General features: G+C 35.5%; 1 protein-coding gene across 13 annotated transcripts in view; it reads left to right on the top strand.

Annotated features, from left to right (window-relative positions):
* The window catches only part of KCNT2 (potassium sodium-activated channel subfamily T member 2), a 351,003-nt gene that overhangs the window by 245,954 nt on the left and 87,778 nt on the right, over positions 1-17,271 (top strand). For 6 of the 13 annotated variants that reach the window (XR_011535341.1, XR_011535339.1, XR_011535340.1 and 3 more), the window contains exons 19-21: positions 387-559; positions 8,991-9,062; positions 12,785-12,919. Coding sequence is in view for 8 of the 13 variants with exons in the window: in XM_070602412.1 (XP_070458513.1) it covers positions 387-559; positions 8,991-9,062; positions 12,785-12,919 (380 nt within the window). In the remaining 5 variants the exon portion in view is untranslated. The remainder of the gene's footprint in view (positions 1-386; positions 560-8,990; positions 9,063-12,784; positions 12,920-17,271) is intronic. The other 7 variants (XR_011535342.1, XM_008516151.2, XM_008516150.2 and 4 more) reach the window with 3 other exon arrangements.

Here is a 17,271-nt window from a genome sequence, read left to right as displayed (position 1 = left end):
AAATTGTGTATATTTCAGGTATATGACGTGATGTTTTGATATACATACACATTGTGATCATTTTTAAATATAGATATCGAGATGTCATCTAACAGTGAGTTTTAGGTCACAACAGAACATATGTACACACATATTGCTAAGTCCTTCCTCCCCCACATCAAGCTACATACCTGCAACTCATTTGTCTCGTCCATGCACACCTTCATTTCCTAAAGCAGCGTGGACAACTGCTTAGCATAGAAAAATCTAACTATTTTCGAATTTGTTAAAAAATAAAGCATTTCCTAAGTTAGGATAATTTTACGTGTCCCTATATCCTAAATTTTTGCACTGAATTTTAGTGGAGTATAAAAATGGCGTTTCTTTGTATAATTTTTCTTCTCTAGAGTTGCCAGCATAACTACTATGAGGACGCAAAAGCCTATGGATTCAAAAATAAACTCATTATAGTTGCAGCTGAAACAGCTGGAAATGGATTGTATAATTTTATTGTTCCTCTCAGGGCATATTATAGACCAAAGAAAGAACTTAATCCCGTAGTACTGCTATTGGATAACCCGTAAGTATGTTTTAAAATACACAAACAACACAAAAAGTTTTTAATGTTATATCAAAAATAACTTATTTTCATTTACTTGGAATATTTTAAATCAGATGCATTATGGCACATGATTCATTGGGAGATAGACTCTGTGCGGTGGTGCAAAACAATCATTGAGCATGGTTATGTTTCACAAATACTGCTTAAAACATCACTGGAGGGCTCTGAGCTTTCTATTTAAAACTATTTTGCAAGTGGTCATTACCTAATACCAGTGGGAAACACGCCACTGAAATAATTATACTTATTTTCCCTAAATTAACCAACTAGCCTGGCGAATCTCTGCCAAAACTGGACAATTTTATCTTTCTAAAGAAGCATTAATTATCAAAGAAGCATATTAATCATCCACTTTTATGTGATACCATGCCACATCATAATAAATTATGATTCTTCCACTGTTAAAACATACATTCTATAACATAACATGAATAATTAATGCTTTACCATGTTCTTTTATTTTGAAAAGTTTGGATTGGTATACTCTTGTGAAATGAGACTACTTAAGCATTTCAGAATCCTTATGCAACTATAAATATAAGTCACTAAATGCTATGGTCAAATCCATTGTATCCTAAAATTATGGTATTCCTCTCTGTGACTTGAAATTAGTAGCAGATGGTCCTTAGATCAATACCATATTATATGATTCTCCAACTCTCCTCTTAAATTCCAAAGTGATGCAAATTTCCGGGTAAACCGAATGGGGCCAAAGTCTGTTCCCTTGTCTCTGCCTTTAAAATTTATAAAAAGAAGTTTCTCAAAACAGAGATTGCTCCCCAATATGTCATAGCTTCACAGTATTATTTATTCTGAAGATAGCAATATCAGGATAGTCACTGATGCATCTTTTTTAGCATCATCACAATGATAACCAACTCTAAAAATTGTGCACAATTCTAGAGACTTCAGTTGTAGAATTTTCAGGTATGATGACTCAATGGCACTTTTTGATACCACTTTGGCATCCAAGGGGATGTGAGGTAAATTTAGGGCAGGTGTTGGAGAACAGAAACTTGGACCCAATGTCAGAAGAAATAAAACCTTAATAAAACAAATCTTAAGAGAATGCAAGTTGGGTTGCAGGAAGGCTATGGCGATGGAGTGGTTGCCAACCACCTCCAAGGCCTTTCAATATATCTCTTATTCTGGAACTTCTCTGATAAGAAGCTCTGAGAGACTGGTTGTGCTTGCCACAAGAGATGCTCGATTAACTATGTGAATTCAAACATGTCAGGTTTTGGCTCTTTTTGCTTATGGTGTGTCCACTCCCTTAGGGATAGAATTTAAGACAGGGGCATTTACAAGCTGATTGCCTTAGAGCTTCCCCATCTTGTATGGCTTGAATCAGAGTGGATCAACTCAGGCCCCAGAATACAGAGAGAAAGATAGGAAGAAACTTGAAAAGAAAGAAACAGAACTGTGCTTGTGGCATCCCTGTGGCAAAGCAAAGGGCAGAAACTGTCCCTTCCCCTGCTTTACATTATTTCAAGGTAAAACTTCTTGTCCTGATGGGTAAATCTCCTAATTGGTTCTGAGACCCAATTTCAACGTGTGTGTGTTCGGGGGATTTCCCCACACCTCCAACAAGCAATGCTCAGGACATGAGCTGAACATCTTACAGTTCAACCCAATTCTGACACTATCCACCCAGAAATAGCCTCAAGTACCACGGGTTAAGGGTTTAGTCCTACCAGACTACCCACCCCCCCAACCCCTGCCCCTTCAGAAGCCATTTGCAAGCCCAGGTTATCACCTGAGCTTCTGACCAACCAGCAGTAGATTAGAGGTTCCAATGACTTCCTCTTTGGACTTTAGACGCCAGTTGCAAGTCCAGTTTGTTACCTGTACTTCTGACCGACTGGCTATAAATCAGACCCCCTACTCAAGTTCGATTAATTTGCTAGAGCAGCTCACAGAACTCAGGAAACATTTTACTTATTGGATCATCTGTTTGTTATAGAAGGATGTAACTCAGGAACAGCCAGTTGGAAGAGATGCATAGGGCAGGGTATGGGGAAATGGTGTGGAGCTTCCATGCTCTCTGCCAGAGCACCACTATCTCCAAATCTCCACATGTTCACCAACCTGGAAGCCCTCTGAACGCTGTCCTTTGGGGTTTTTATGGAGGCTTCATTACATGGGCATGATTGATTAAATCATTGGCCATTGGTGATTGAACTCAATCTCCAGCCCCTCTCCCCTCCCTGGAAATCAGGAAATGAGACTGAAAGTTCCAACCTTCTTTCTGTTCATGGTTGGTTCTCCTGGCAACCAGACCCCATTCTTAGGTACTTTCCAAGAGTCGCCTCGTTAACATAAACCCAGTTGTGGTGGAAAGGGGCTTGTTGTGAATAACAAGAAACCCATTTCACCTTTATGGTTCCGAAGTGATTTCAGGAACTGAGAACAAGAGACAAAATATTATGACAAAAAAATGCTGCCATTGCTCTTATTGCTCAGAAAATTCCAAGATTTTGGGGAGAGCCAGGAACCGTATATGAAGACCAAATATATATGAGAAATGAATATATTCTAAATTTGGTCATCTTATAAATCGCAATATCACACTTTCCAAAAGAATTAGTCTCTCCAAATTTGGGAGTGCAGTTTACTCCATGGGATGGAGTAAACTTTTTCAGTATCCAGTCTTGCTAAGTAATCCCATCTCAGCATCACTAATTCCCTCTTCTCCCCCTTATCCCACTGAGCAGGTGGTGGGAGCTAGAGTTACTTAGCATGTGCAATTTATGCAGGCTTTGAAATGGCTATAACTAAATCAGTCTCTTTCTGTTAGGTTTTGAATAAACAGTTTGCCAAAATGCCCAATTACTGATTGGTTGATTGATTTGTAAATTAAAATTATAAAATCAAGTGATTGTGTTTACAGTCTTAATTCCTGAATCTGAACAATCACAGAAAAATCTGAAAACTCTGTTTCTCTCAATTACTGGTGCACTGGTCAGTATTTCTGTATAAATATAGATGTAGCTTTCATCAGAGAATGTTTTATCTGAATGAGACCATAAAGATCGTTTAGTAAAATTAATATTCTTTACCTCCACTCTCTGTTCATAATAATAATTTGTGAGCACTTACTACATGTCAGCCATTACACTAATCACTTTACCTTTATTTTACATTTTATTCCCATAAGAAATATATCCACATTCTTTAGTGATGATTTGTCCTCAGAGAGATGTACCAAGCAGCTTAAAATGTCGAAGCTTACGAGTTCCATGATAACATTTAAATAAACCAGTCTGTGTGACTTGGTTACACCAGCATCCCTATTTTATAGACAAAGAAAAACAGACCAAAGAAGTTAAATGGCATTTTCCAAGGTCAATTCTAGGATTAGAACCTTCTATGCAATTCATAGTTCATTGTTCTTTCAACTATATGATCTTACCTAAGTTACAGGTTTTTGATACATGCAAAAAATACATTGCCAATTCTTTTTAGAAGGAAGAATATATTTTAACTTTGGATTATTTGGCATTAAAAATTTCCTTTGCTTTCCTAATGACTTAATGTTTTGGAATCAACTATACACATGATGTTGTGTGTTAGATGATTTTTGTGGGGTTTGACCTTCTTGCAAAGAGTTAGGATAGAAGCGCACACTGTAAAATTGGTTAGCTTCCTCCGTACTTCCAGAAAGGTGGGTCTAAGCTTCTTCTTTGTTGTCCCCTGTTTATTTGGTCAAGAATGAGGAAACAAAACTGAACACCAATAAACAAATGTTCCAGGAAGTTTTATGTGTTTTTTTTTTTTTTTTTAACAATAAGATGCCTGTTACTCTGCAGTGGCTAGTGTTTTGCAATCTATCCTACAATGTTGTAAAGAAATATGATGCTTTCTTCCTTAAAATATTTTCACATTAGAATTTATACACTAATGATTGTACACACTTCTACAATTATTGGTTACCTTAGTGGGGCCTGATTTTGTTTTAAATTCACATGAGCAATGCTCAATAGAGTACTCAATAAATGACTATTTAGGAAATTAAGTTGAAAGACCAATTAATTCAATGTAATGGAAATAAATAATAACAGATGTCATAAATATAATATTTTAAAATGTAAATTAAATTTCTAATATTCACACACATAATATGTCAAAATAAATATTCACAATGTTTCCAAATAGAAAGCCTTCTAGTTCTCATATGGTAATTAAATGAAATCCAGTCGCTTTGGAAAATGCCTTGCACTTGATACTGGTTCCTTAGAGCTGGTCTCAGTTCTGATTGGTGGGCCGTCTGTTCCATTTGGTTTGTTATTGTGCCATACTGATTTTAAATATTTTGATTACCAGCCCAACATTAGTCATCTGATAATACCACTTCATATGAGAGACAGAAAAGACAGTCAAAAGCTTTGGAATATATTACCCAAAGCTACACAGAGTTGAAGTGCAAGATTCAAGCTTACGTTCCTCATTTTTACATCTTGTTTACACTCTCCCATTATTCAATCAATCTTCTTTTCACACAGAGTGCCAAGTCAACTTCAGTTCAGCTTATTTCAAGAGTAATGACTAAATGTCTGATATATCAGGGTTCTTACTAAGATATTCAAACTTTGGATTCATACAAATCTGAGATATAGCCTCAGCTTACCCTCTTAATAGACCTGTTGCATGAATTTCTCTAAGGCTCAATTTTCTCATTTTTAGAATGAGTAGAACATTTTTCTTATTTTGAGATTATACGGGGTAATGTATGTGAGACACTAGTGCAATATCTGACTAATGAAAGGAGGTCAGGAAATGTCACTTTCCCTCCCTTCTACCCATCAAGAAAAGGACATTGTCACTGTTCAAACAGATGAGTGGATTTGTGTGGAATCCCAACTAACAAAGAAGGGAAACTTATTTCGTGTTGTTGAAATGAAACTCCTTATATAATTTTAAGTAAGAAATAAACTACTTAAAAGTGGAATTATGAAATACTGACAAAAACTCACTACATTCATTTTTTTTTGAATATGAAATAAAGAAATTAAGTTCATTACAGTTATTAGTTAAATGGAAAATAATGATCTTCAACTTTGCAAATCTATGCAAATTCACAAACCTTTTCACTTCCTAGCAATCATTAGCTAATTAATGTTTGCATATCATGATAACTTTTCTAGTGAAAGATTTTGTAGGATATGATGTTTAGACTCATACGTAGTCATCTTTCTTAATAAAACTTCTCTTAGACCTCTGATTAATGATGCAATCATTTTTCTCTATTAATATCATTTTTGTGTTTGTTGAAGTTTTTATTTCTTTTCATACTAGTTGGTTTCAACATGTTTTGGTTTAGTCTATGCGTATTTATTTTGCCCTAGATCTATTTTCCTGTCGTGTTTGATTTAAAATACTTCTTTATATATTAAGCAAATTTGATCTACAAATTTCGTATAAGTAACATTTTTCACCATTTTTTTAAATGTTAAAATTTTTGTGGTAAGCTTTACAATTGAACCGATCAGTCATTTTCACTACTTTTCATTAATGTAACTGCCAACATAGATAGACCTTCTTTATGTAGCAGACAGATTAAAAAAACTGCATGCACTTTATTCTATTTTATTAGTGGTTTTATTTTTCTACATTCTACTCTTCATGTCTACTTTGGGAGTGTATCATAAGAAAGGGACATCTACTTTTATAAATGTTTTCCCTTTTTTGCTTAGTATTTTTCAATAATAATGCTTCTCAATGTAAAGTTTATGTTTGCCAATTAACTATCTCTCAATAACTAGGAAGATTAGTCTATGAAGAGCCTATGATATCATTTATGTTACTCATTAATTACTAAGCAGTTCAATGTCACAAACTCTGTTGCCATTTCATTTAAATGAGGCAACATAATATATGTAAATATACAATTTATATATTCGTTATATTTCAGGTTTCCCTTTAAACCACCTTTACTGAGAGAAGTAGTGGATGATCTATTTGTTATACAAGTTAAATTTTGCCAAGAGTATGGTGTTAATTAGACTTCTTACATTAGATATGCTTCATCGGGATGATATATACTTGATTTTCCTTGTAACACAGCTGAATTCATGTTATGATGAACTCTGCTACCACAATACAGACGTTAAAGTAATTTCTCAGGATTTGGACGATTGCTTGAGCATTGTAAATACACGTTTGCGGCAGAATTGCTTGTGACTGAAATTTGTGAGTTTCCTAAAGCAAGGCGATAATTCTGATGTCCAAGTACTTTTAATGATTCCTATTGGACAACACAACAAAATGCAAAGGCTGTATCTCCAGTTTTAACTCTAACAGAAGGTTGACATAACGTAAGGGCTTACTTGGTCCCCAGTGACCCCGGTGTGCTTCTTATTACACAGAAGATTTTGAGTATCCTGGTTAAGTTGAATTATTCAATAATATTAAATAATGTTGCAAGATGATAGAAGAAAGATATGTCACATTGGGCAGATGGTCAGAGAAGAAAGCATCAAGATTCTGAAATAATCTGAATTTAAAAGAATGAGTCAGACTAAAAATGAGATTATTCCAGCAAGGATGTATATCTATAATTAATAACGAAGAATTATGTATCCAACTCTGCCACATAAATTGTAGCTACTCACTTTATCTGACTGGAACTATAGAGAAGCAAAGAGAAAACAATAGCCAAAACAAGACACAGGTGAAAGGATTTTTCAACCCATCGTAAAATCTCAGGGTTGCCCCACTCTTGTGGTACGTGCCTTCTCACACATGTTTCTACAATCACGAGGGAAGGTAAGAGAGACATGGAAGGTTTGAATCAGCAGTTAGAGTGATCCTTCTAATTTTAAGAAGCAAGCAGTGACCAGAAAAAGAACTAGAACACACTGTAAAAGATGGTTATCGGGAGTGTATATTGTTATCATATTTGTTGAAAACAACATACTTCACAAGCTTTAAAAATATTTATAGTCTTGATTCACTAATATCTCTTCTATGAATGTTTTGGGGTCAATGATAAAAACTAATGCTGGAAAAAGGTCATCCAAAGATGTCTATCCCAGTATCATTTGTAATAGTAAGAATTGGAAATAACTTGTAACTTCAATAATTAATAGCATAAAAGTGAAAATAACTTAACTGAATAATTGAAGATTTTTCAAATGAGCTGTGGTGCATTTATAATATGTAATAACATGGGGCTGTTTCAAATGGCTGTGAAGAAGTTTAATGATGGGAGGAATTACAACAGTGGTGATCTTGGAATATTTCTTCTTACTCTTCACTGTATTGAGCTTTCTTTTTCTTTAAAGGGTAAAGGGATACGGGGATGATCAATAGGAAGAAAATAAGTCGGGGAAGAAAAGACTTCATCTAGTTGTGATAAGCATCTGAGATATTATAACTTCTATATTCCCTTTGCCTGGAATTTCCCTCCTTCTCTTTTACTGGGCAAATGCCTTTTCATCTTTCAACAGCCAAATTAAAAGATCAACTCGGTGACGTGATCCCCAATTCTGCCTCCTGAGTGCAACCTATTGTTTATTTTTTCATATTAAAACATATATTATAATGGTGCGCTTTGGTACATATGTTTCAAAAACTCTCTTTGAGTACAAGTTAACATGATATTCTTTTTTACATATGCTTGAGTATATTAAAATGTCTATTATATAAAATATTTTGGAAACATATATGCTGAGTGAATAGATGCATGAAAGAATTAATAACTTTATAAAATGAATACAATAGATTAAGTGATTGCTAAGGAAGCTTCCAGGTTTATGATTCTTTCCCTAAATATGCATATAGTAAAGATTTCAGTTATAATAAATATTTGCTCAACAGTATATATTGAGTGAATCAATAACTTAAAAAGTGAACTGCTTTAATTTTAATTTTATAAAATACATAGAGTGCATGTGTACATATACATATTTGCTGATTGGTATGTTGATATATTAAGAGGCATGTTGTAATTCTATATATCCCTTAGAGAAAGTTGCTCTTAATAGGCCTGCTAATTTAGTTCCCAAAACTTCGGGTCATCTAAGAAAAAATTATTAGTTCCTCATTTTATCAGGTTTCTTCTGCATGAATAACTTTTAAACTCGTTGATAAGACTTTTTAGTCATAATTAAGAGTATCACTCCAGTCTTTTTGTAGAACAGTGCCATAATGTTTCTGATTTAGAAAGCAGAAATACAACTTGATTTTATAATTCTGAGTTCATTATATTATCCACAACAAGTACAAATGACATCTTCTAATTAACGTTAAGAACAAAGGTGCTTGAAGTTAATTTTGTCAACAGTGTTTAGTTTTGGAAATGCAAACTAAGTCAACTTACTTCCTTTCTGTAGAAGTGCTGCCACTGTTGTGACATTCTGTTTCATTTTGTAACCCATCTGCTACTTAGGCCAGATATGCATTTTCTGGATGCAATCTGTTGGTTTCCAATGGTTTACTACATGGTGGGCTCTATTGACAAGTAGGTGACAAAGTCTTTGGAACACTAACTACTGTGGTGTCCTGTGGTTTGTCATGTGCTGTGCCCCCACGTTGCATGATGAGTGTAATTTACCATTTCAGTATTGCAATATGATGTATTTTGCATGTAGAGCTTATGTTCTTGTGTTATACATCTGTATTCAAAATTCCTAAGCAGTAATCTGTTGTTGAATTAAAACCAATCTTGTTGCATGTCAATTTTGTCAGTTTTGTTCAGTTTCTAAAGCTATTTCAGTTTCCTGTCATCTACAATAATAACTTTCTTACTTTTGACATAGTGGTAGAGGAAACCTAAAGGTTTTATGTTGTGATGCATTAATTGATGATTGATTATCATAACTTCTGGAAACCTTCAAAATAATTTAGAAATACTCCTTTGTCATATTTATAAATTGCAGCATTTCCTTAAGAGTTTCTTCTAGTTACACATATCAGAGTCTGTAATTTCTGAAACTTTAATTAAAAGGTCATATGTATGCAATGCATTAGTATTAAAATACAAATTATTTTATATGCATGAACATGACATTATAGAAGATATAAAAACTGAAAGATATAATATGCTTACAAAATATGTTAATTTTCCATTTAAAAAAAATGTCAGCCAGAGCCTTCAAAATAAAATGCTAAAAGTTACCAATTGAGAACTTTCTTGCTAACATTTCATCCTGTAGATGTTGAACAAAGTTTTGTAGATTTGAAAGTGTCTAGTGGCTGTGGATACCTTGAAAGGCAAACACACTAACATGTATATTGCCACCATTCTACTTTAACGTAATTTACATTATCAGTTGTCATGATACTAACCAACTAATTAAATGAAGTTAGATGTACTAAACTACCACTTAAATCCATGAAAGCAAAATCAACCTCTATTTTATCACTAGTAATATTACCTTGAAATGATAGTATTCTATTAAAATTCATTAGAAAAATAGTATATTTAAAAGATAAACCTCCCATCTGTCTTTGCTGATATAAACTATGAAACAAATTTTTCCTCTGTAAAAGTATTTATGGTGAGGAAAAGCAGAACTGAGAGAATCAAGTTTGTAGGATAGAGATGAAATAGGATTGGCTACAAGTTGATAATTATCGAAGCTCGGTGATTGATCCGTGGGGGTTCATTGTACTATTCTCCTGATTTGCTTATGTTTGAAATTTTTCTTAAAAACGACAACACCACCACCTCTAAATGAATTAAAACAAAATCACAAACTCTGCCTCCTACTCATCCATTCACATTCTAGTTCTCCTTGAAAAGGAAGTTTTAAAGCAGCACAGGATGTGTTGCCTTTAGATTATTTGTATCTTTTTTTCATCCGTGTTGACTTTTTTTCTTGGGTAGCCATCTGGTGGCCAAACTGTGTAAAGCACCCACGCTGAAGGAAAAGATAAGACAGAGGCTTTGTAGATAGGATAGTGGGGAGAAATTATGATGGACACGGAGTTACAAGAATAAATTGGTAGCGTCATAAAAAAAGGAAAAAAGAGCAAAATTCATCATTAAATGAATATAAAAATAATAATTTAAAGATAAAACATGAAGAACAAAGATGTTTCTACATAGTTCAGAAATTCCATTCCACTTTTATGTGTTTTTTATATCTTTAAACTCACATGTAATCATAATTGCTGTAATCATTTGCCAAGATTATATGTAAATGACAGCAGCCAATATTTTGAGTATGGAATTCACTGATACGTATATTTGTAGGTAGCTGTTGGCTATTTAGCACAGGTGCTTTCTTAGTGAAATTTTTGTCAAGTTTCAACTTCACTGATTTATTACTGATGAAATATTCATCTTTCCTATCATAGCTTCTGTCTGTATATCCTTTTCCAGTCAAGCCTACTTCCTACTGCCTTATCTTTCCCTTTTTCTTTATAAATAATTATAACGAAGAGATTATTTTTTAATGGGAGAAAAAAGATTGTAAGAGCTGAAATATGAGAAAGTGATTTAAAATTATAATAAGGTGGGTTGAAGACATATAACTTAACCATCATTTTTATGGTCCATAAGTGACCACATCACATTCATTTTCCACCTGCTTCTTTCTTTTTTTTAAAAAAATAAATATTTTAATAGAGGTGAGAGCAATAATGATGAATTTCCTAGATAAAAGGAACACTCAAGTATTCCCAGGAATTTAAACTTGATCATCATACTGGTTGGATGTTATCGTCCTGGCCCCTCTCATCATAGGAAATTTATTTGGAATAACATTCTGTTTCCACAGTTTTATCCCTAAAATCTCTGCCACAGAACATTATTCCTGATTCAAGTGAAGTATTTTTTTCTGGACTACTCCTGGGGATTTCTTTTTTTTTTTTTAGGAAGATTAGCCCTGAGCTAACTACTGCCAGTCCTCCTTTTTTTTGCTGAGGAAGACTGGCCCTGAGCTAACATCCATGCCCATCTTCCTCAGCTTTACATGTGGGACGCCTACCACAGCATGGCGTGCCAAGTGGTGCCACGTCCACACCCGGGATCCGAGCTGGTGAACCCCCGTCTGCCGAGAAGCAGAACGGGCGCACTTAACTGCTGTGCCACGGGGCTGGTCCTGGGGATCTTGGACTCAAAGCTTTGGTAACACTTTCTCGCCTTATAACAGAGTAAGAAATCCTGCCTCCTGCCTTCCCATAAAAGGGAAATAATTCTCTCTAACGTGACCTGGCTAATTCAGCCAACCAAGTGCTTGGAAAAGATCCTCGGGGAAGTGACTCTTCCATTTAAAAATCTAAAAGGCACTACTGTTCTTCAAGTTTTACTCTTCCTATTTTAAATCAGAAGATGTGCAAATAAACCCGATTCTTACCTGTCTTCAATCGGACTATGTCTAGGACATCCTTAAACTCATTCAGTTTAGTGTGTCATCCAATTCAGTCTTATTTTTCTAGTTTACATGAAGCAGAGGCAATGAGATAATAGTTTCCTTGTTTCAGCTTTAATGGTAACATTTTCTTTTAATTCAATGGGAGAATGCTAATGAAAGGTTTTATCAGTGATAGGGGAAAAGACTCACTCTATTATAACTCATAGGAACTTGTGTCCTAGTTTAGTAATAATTTCATGCAACCGAAAAAATCAGGTTATTCAATGACTTGCTCAAAAACTTAAGGCTGGCTAAATGGTAAGCTTGAATATAATTGACATTTATATATTTTACATGCTCTTGGCTGTGTAGAACCAATTTATAAGGCATAGCTTTACACAAAGAAACAATAATTAAAAAATAAACATTTCACAGTTCTATATTTCTTTATTAGGCTTGACCATTTAAATTAGCATAAGTATTTATTTCTACTCTTACCAAAAGCACCTTAGGGATAAAAACTATAAATGCCCTGTCTTTGAAATAGTGTGCTAACTGTAAAAACAAAGTTTTAACATGCTCCATTTGATTGCAAATGGATGTTTTCCATGTTTTACTTATATAATTAGTAAATATTATAGAAAGATTCTTCACGCCTATGCTTTGAGATCTAATGAAACATAAAGAGCCCCAAAATACAAATTATTTGATGCCAATATAGAGTATTGTGTTATAATGCCCATCACGATCTGCCAGTGCACACTCTAGCAAAACCACCTACAAGGGCAACCTCTGTGGACGCAGGGGGTAAGCAAGTTTTAGCACCGATCCTAGTACTGTGATTTATTGAAAGTCCGTTTTTCTCTGTTGATTGTTATCAAAGCCTAGATGATTTACTCAGGTGTGGAGTGACTTTTGCTGCCAACATGGTGGTTGTGGACAAGGAGAGCACCATGAGTGCCGAGGAGGACTACATGGCAGACGCCAAAACGATTGTGAACGTGCAGACGCTTTTCAGGTAAGTGTCTGAACAAGCCAGACCTGTCATTGCCTCCCTGCTAACCGTCTGTGAAATATTTGACTTCCGTTCTGTGTATAAGGAATGAACATGAGACACTTACAATGAAGTTATGTTCATGCATTGGATCATAAAACAAATACTGATTTACCACCTAATGTATGACTTGTACTGTGGGAAGGTTAATTTTTAACACAAGGTCAGCAATTCTTTTAAAAGTAAATAGAATAATCTGTTTTCTTGTCTAGTTTAAGAATAACAAATTCTAAAAAACTGTATGCGGTAGCGGTCATGATCTGTGACACATCATGCACGTCTTAATCTTAGTTTTATGCCTAGCCGTGGCCAAAGGTTAGCATTTACATATTGGGTAACTAGCAATGAAAGATGGCAAGGCTGCGAGCAGGCAATTTACTCATGTTAGGAGCCACGTCATAACCTTATCCTCACTGAGTTCCAGTCTTTCATTAATTAAACTCATCCACATAGAAATTCCCAACGTGGTCATCTTTGGGTGAGAGAGAGCACTCCTGACCAGGGAAAAGTCCACGCGATAGAAAAGTCAAAATCATCTGCATCACTTGGAATGACTCTTCCTATCATTTTAAAATGTAAATATCTAAAATATCATTATTTCCATATGATGAGTTTTGCAGAAGTCTAATGGAAATATCTGAGCTACCAAATTACGAAAGTAAACAAAACAATTGGAACTCTCTCATCATCTGTCCTCGCTCCACCTTCCTACCTTCATATGGTAGCCAGGCATCTATTGAGGGTAATCATCTCTTTATAGTTTGGGTTCAGAATTCAGAGGAGAGAGCCTGGATGTGAGTCCCACTTAAGTTGACTACTTATTATATGATTTTAGGCAAATTACTTAATCATAAGTTTGTTTGAGATTTAAAAATATATAATGTCTTAGCACATGGCTGGTAGCTCTTGATTACTTAATAAGTGTTAGCTACTGTAATTATTAGTAGTATAATTATCACTTTCATGTGGTAGAGTGGAAAATCCACAGACCCTGGAAGAATATGGCAACAAACTTCATCTAGCACAACCTCCATCCCAAGGGTTCCAGCAGCCACTTACGAACTCTAGACCTTTAGTGTGTTTCTTAGTCTCGTTGAAATTCAGTTTTCCTCATCCGTAAGATGCATGTGGAAAATAATGAACCCTTCCTGCAGTGTTAATGTAAAGATTGGAAATCAGGTATGTAGAGGATCTCTCACAGCACCTGGAAAATCTACCCTGAACCTCTTGTTCCAGAAGGAGAAATACACCCTCTAAATTTAATATAATGCAGCAGTTTATTTAGCATACAGCCAATTAGTCATTGAGTCATAGTAAATATTATATTTAAACACAGCATAGCATATGTTTAAAATATGACAAATATAGGCAATTTTTTTTTTCTGTAGAGAATGAAAAAGAAAATTACAGGGTAGAAAATTAATTCAGAGTGATGAGATTCATAGCCAATGAATAAAGTAAAATCACACTTTTTGATTCCATGCTTGGCAAAAGCTAATTATAGTTTTAACAGGAGAGGATCCTGGGTCTTTTTGATTAAACATGCCGTTTTAATTTTCATCTTACTGTGAGTTTATTTCTATTATGGTGAAGTTTCTATTGAGTTGACTTTTGTTATATATTCTCTAAGTGGATTGTTTTGATTCCAAGATAATAATAAATCCCCATTTCACTGAGAGGTGCAAAAGTTCTAACTAATTATTTAAAACAACCTAACTGACCAGATAACTAAGGGCAGTTGTGCACGTGGTAACTGACTGAGCAAAGGCTGCGTCCCCTGAGTACCCGGGTGGGGAGGCAACAGCGTGTGGAAAGAATGAATGGTTGAATGAATGAATAACTTTGCATCAGTTAACTATTAAGGTTACTTATCTTCAGCAGAACATTTTAGAAATTATGCAATTTTTATGGTGCATATACACATCTAGATTGAATAGTTTCAAGCAGAGCTTTCAAAGGATTATTAGATACCCAGATTGTAAAGTAATTATTTCTATTTTCTCCTTCCCTTTGCCTGTAAAGGCATCATCATTATTTCAGTGACTCCATAACCATATTTTTCGGGAAAAAAATCCTATGGAACTTTTTTAATGGAGTAATTCATAAACTGTTAATCTACTCATGCTAAACTAGTCTACTCTTACATACTAAAAAAACAAGACACCAACAGGTCACTATGATATACAAAATATCATTTCTGTAGATAAATGACCAAAATCATGCAGACTTGGTAGTTTCATTTATAGGTCCAGTCAGTTAACACCCTTGAGGTCCTGTTTCACATTCCTTGAAAATTTTAGTTCCTGATTCACTGTGACTCTTGCCAAGCCTGCTTTTACCATAATTCCTGATGATTTCAGCAACCCTACATAGATGATCCTTTCAGTATCTTACCTTAGCCACCTATCTTCATGGTGATAGATAGCCTCTACCTTGAAGTACCAGTAATTTTACCCTCCATACTCGCCATTTCATTCAACTCTGAGAGCTACTGCTTATTTTCTGCCTCATTTCTCCTAATACCCCTAACTCCTAACAGTCATTTGTCTCCACTGGAAACTACAGTAGAGGAGGAAGAAAATTCCTCTACTCTGTGAATCCTTCTGGCTGGGCTATGAATTATGTTGACATGAGACAGAATAACAGGAGAAAATCAAACAAAGCTTTATAACATGAATACGTGGGAGACACTCAGGAAAACCGAGCAACTCACCAAAATGGCAGAGGTTCTCATCTTAAATACCATCTTCTTCGGCTAAAGACAAAGGAGGATGTTGCAGGTCATGGGAGACCCTTATGGAAGATTAACAGAAAAGCACAGTAAATAAGAATAAGGTTATTATGCAGATTTAAGTCCTTGCCTTCCACACTGATAAGAGTTTTTAGAGATAATGTCATCTCCCCTTCTTCCTGGTGCAGAGAGGAAGACATCTTTACAAATGGAGATTTCCCTTACAAGTGCAAATGTATCTTACAAAGGGTAAATTCTACTTTTCAGAGCTTCTCCTCTGTCTGCAGTTTTTAAAAGCAACCAGCCCAAAATAATCCTCATGCCAAAGAGACACATTTCGGAGTGGCCAATTCTGGTCCCTCACACTACCATCCACTGATTCTACACCTTTTCACTGTCCTTAGTCACCTGAGGGCTTGTCTTCCCTCCTGAACCAGCTTACATGCCAAGATCAATCATTATAATCACTCCTGTACTGAAACCATAAACAGAGAATTGCTGATTAGCTACTATGGGCCAACACTGATCTCAGCTCTGTTTCTTTTTCTCTCTTCCTCCTATGCCAAGTTCTCTGTCCTCTCAGGTTCTCTACCATCCACCTTGCATGAAATTCTCTAGAGGCAGATGACAACATTCCGCAGGTGGGATCCAGGATCCTTACAAGGAAGCATCAGGCAACCAGAAATCCAGGCACAGTGGCCGGATACCTGAGCCTCTTTAGGATGAGAGCCTTGGGCCCCATCTCTAAGGGAAGCAATTTTACGCATTGAGTATGCCTGAGTGTTTAGTGTTAAAAATGATTTAAAAAGACAATTTAGGCGATTCAAATGAACTTTATTCAGCACTTCCTGAAGCAGGGAGTGTCCGTTCCCAAGGATCCAGAGAACTACTAAATGAAATGGGAGGTATGAAGCTTTTATGAGACAAAGAGTAAGGAACAAAGAAGTTAAAAATAGCAAATGCATAAGGAATAAAGAAATAGGACATATAGATTGCAGAGTTGGCTTGGCATCTGGGGACTGCCTGATTAGATATGCTGTGTTTCTGGTCAAGGGGAGCATTTATAGAGACAGGAAAGCTGTCAAAGTTTCAGTTTGCTGACATGGCACTAGGGCAGGAGCAGCTCAACCTTGGGCCTAGAAATTTGTTTCAACAATAGTGCCTCTAAAATATCTCTGCCAATCCTTCTGTCTTCATGAACGTCATTAATTTCCTCAAACAAGAGCCAATGTCTAAGTGGTTAACTAGTAAGGCCTGTGGTGTTGATAGAACTATGGATAACAGAAGCAGTTTTAATTCTGGGACGTGTGCTTTCTGATTAAAAATGAAACTGAGCCGCCCTGAGTGGTAAAATAGAGTGCTAGCTTATCTTAAACCCACACTTGCACCTATCATGTTGTTTCTGCTGAAGTATTTTAAAGTAAATGAGAGATATCCTAAGAGTCATTCAACTGGTATTGATGGAGTTGGAGATTTCAACGAGAAGTCCAAGGTCTGAAGCCAATTTTACGTTCGTCTAGGCAGGCTGAATGCGCCCATACTATGGCATCATAGTTGCTGAAATGAAGATGTGAGATGGTTTCCG

This window comes from Equus przewalskii, chromosome 31, assembly GCF_037783145.1.
Source record: "Equus przewalskii isolate Varuska chromosome 31, EquPr2, whole genome shotgun sequence".
Lineage (NCBI taxonomy): Eukaryota > Metazoa > Chordata > Mammalia > Perissodactyla > Equidae > Equus > Equus przewalskii.
This window is presented reverse-complemented; position numbering and strand designations above follow the sequence as displayed.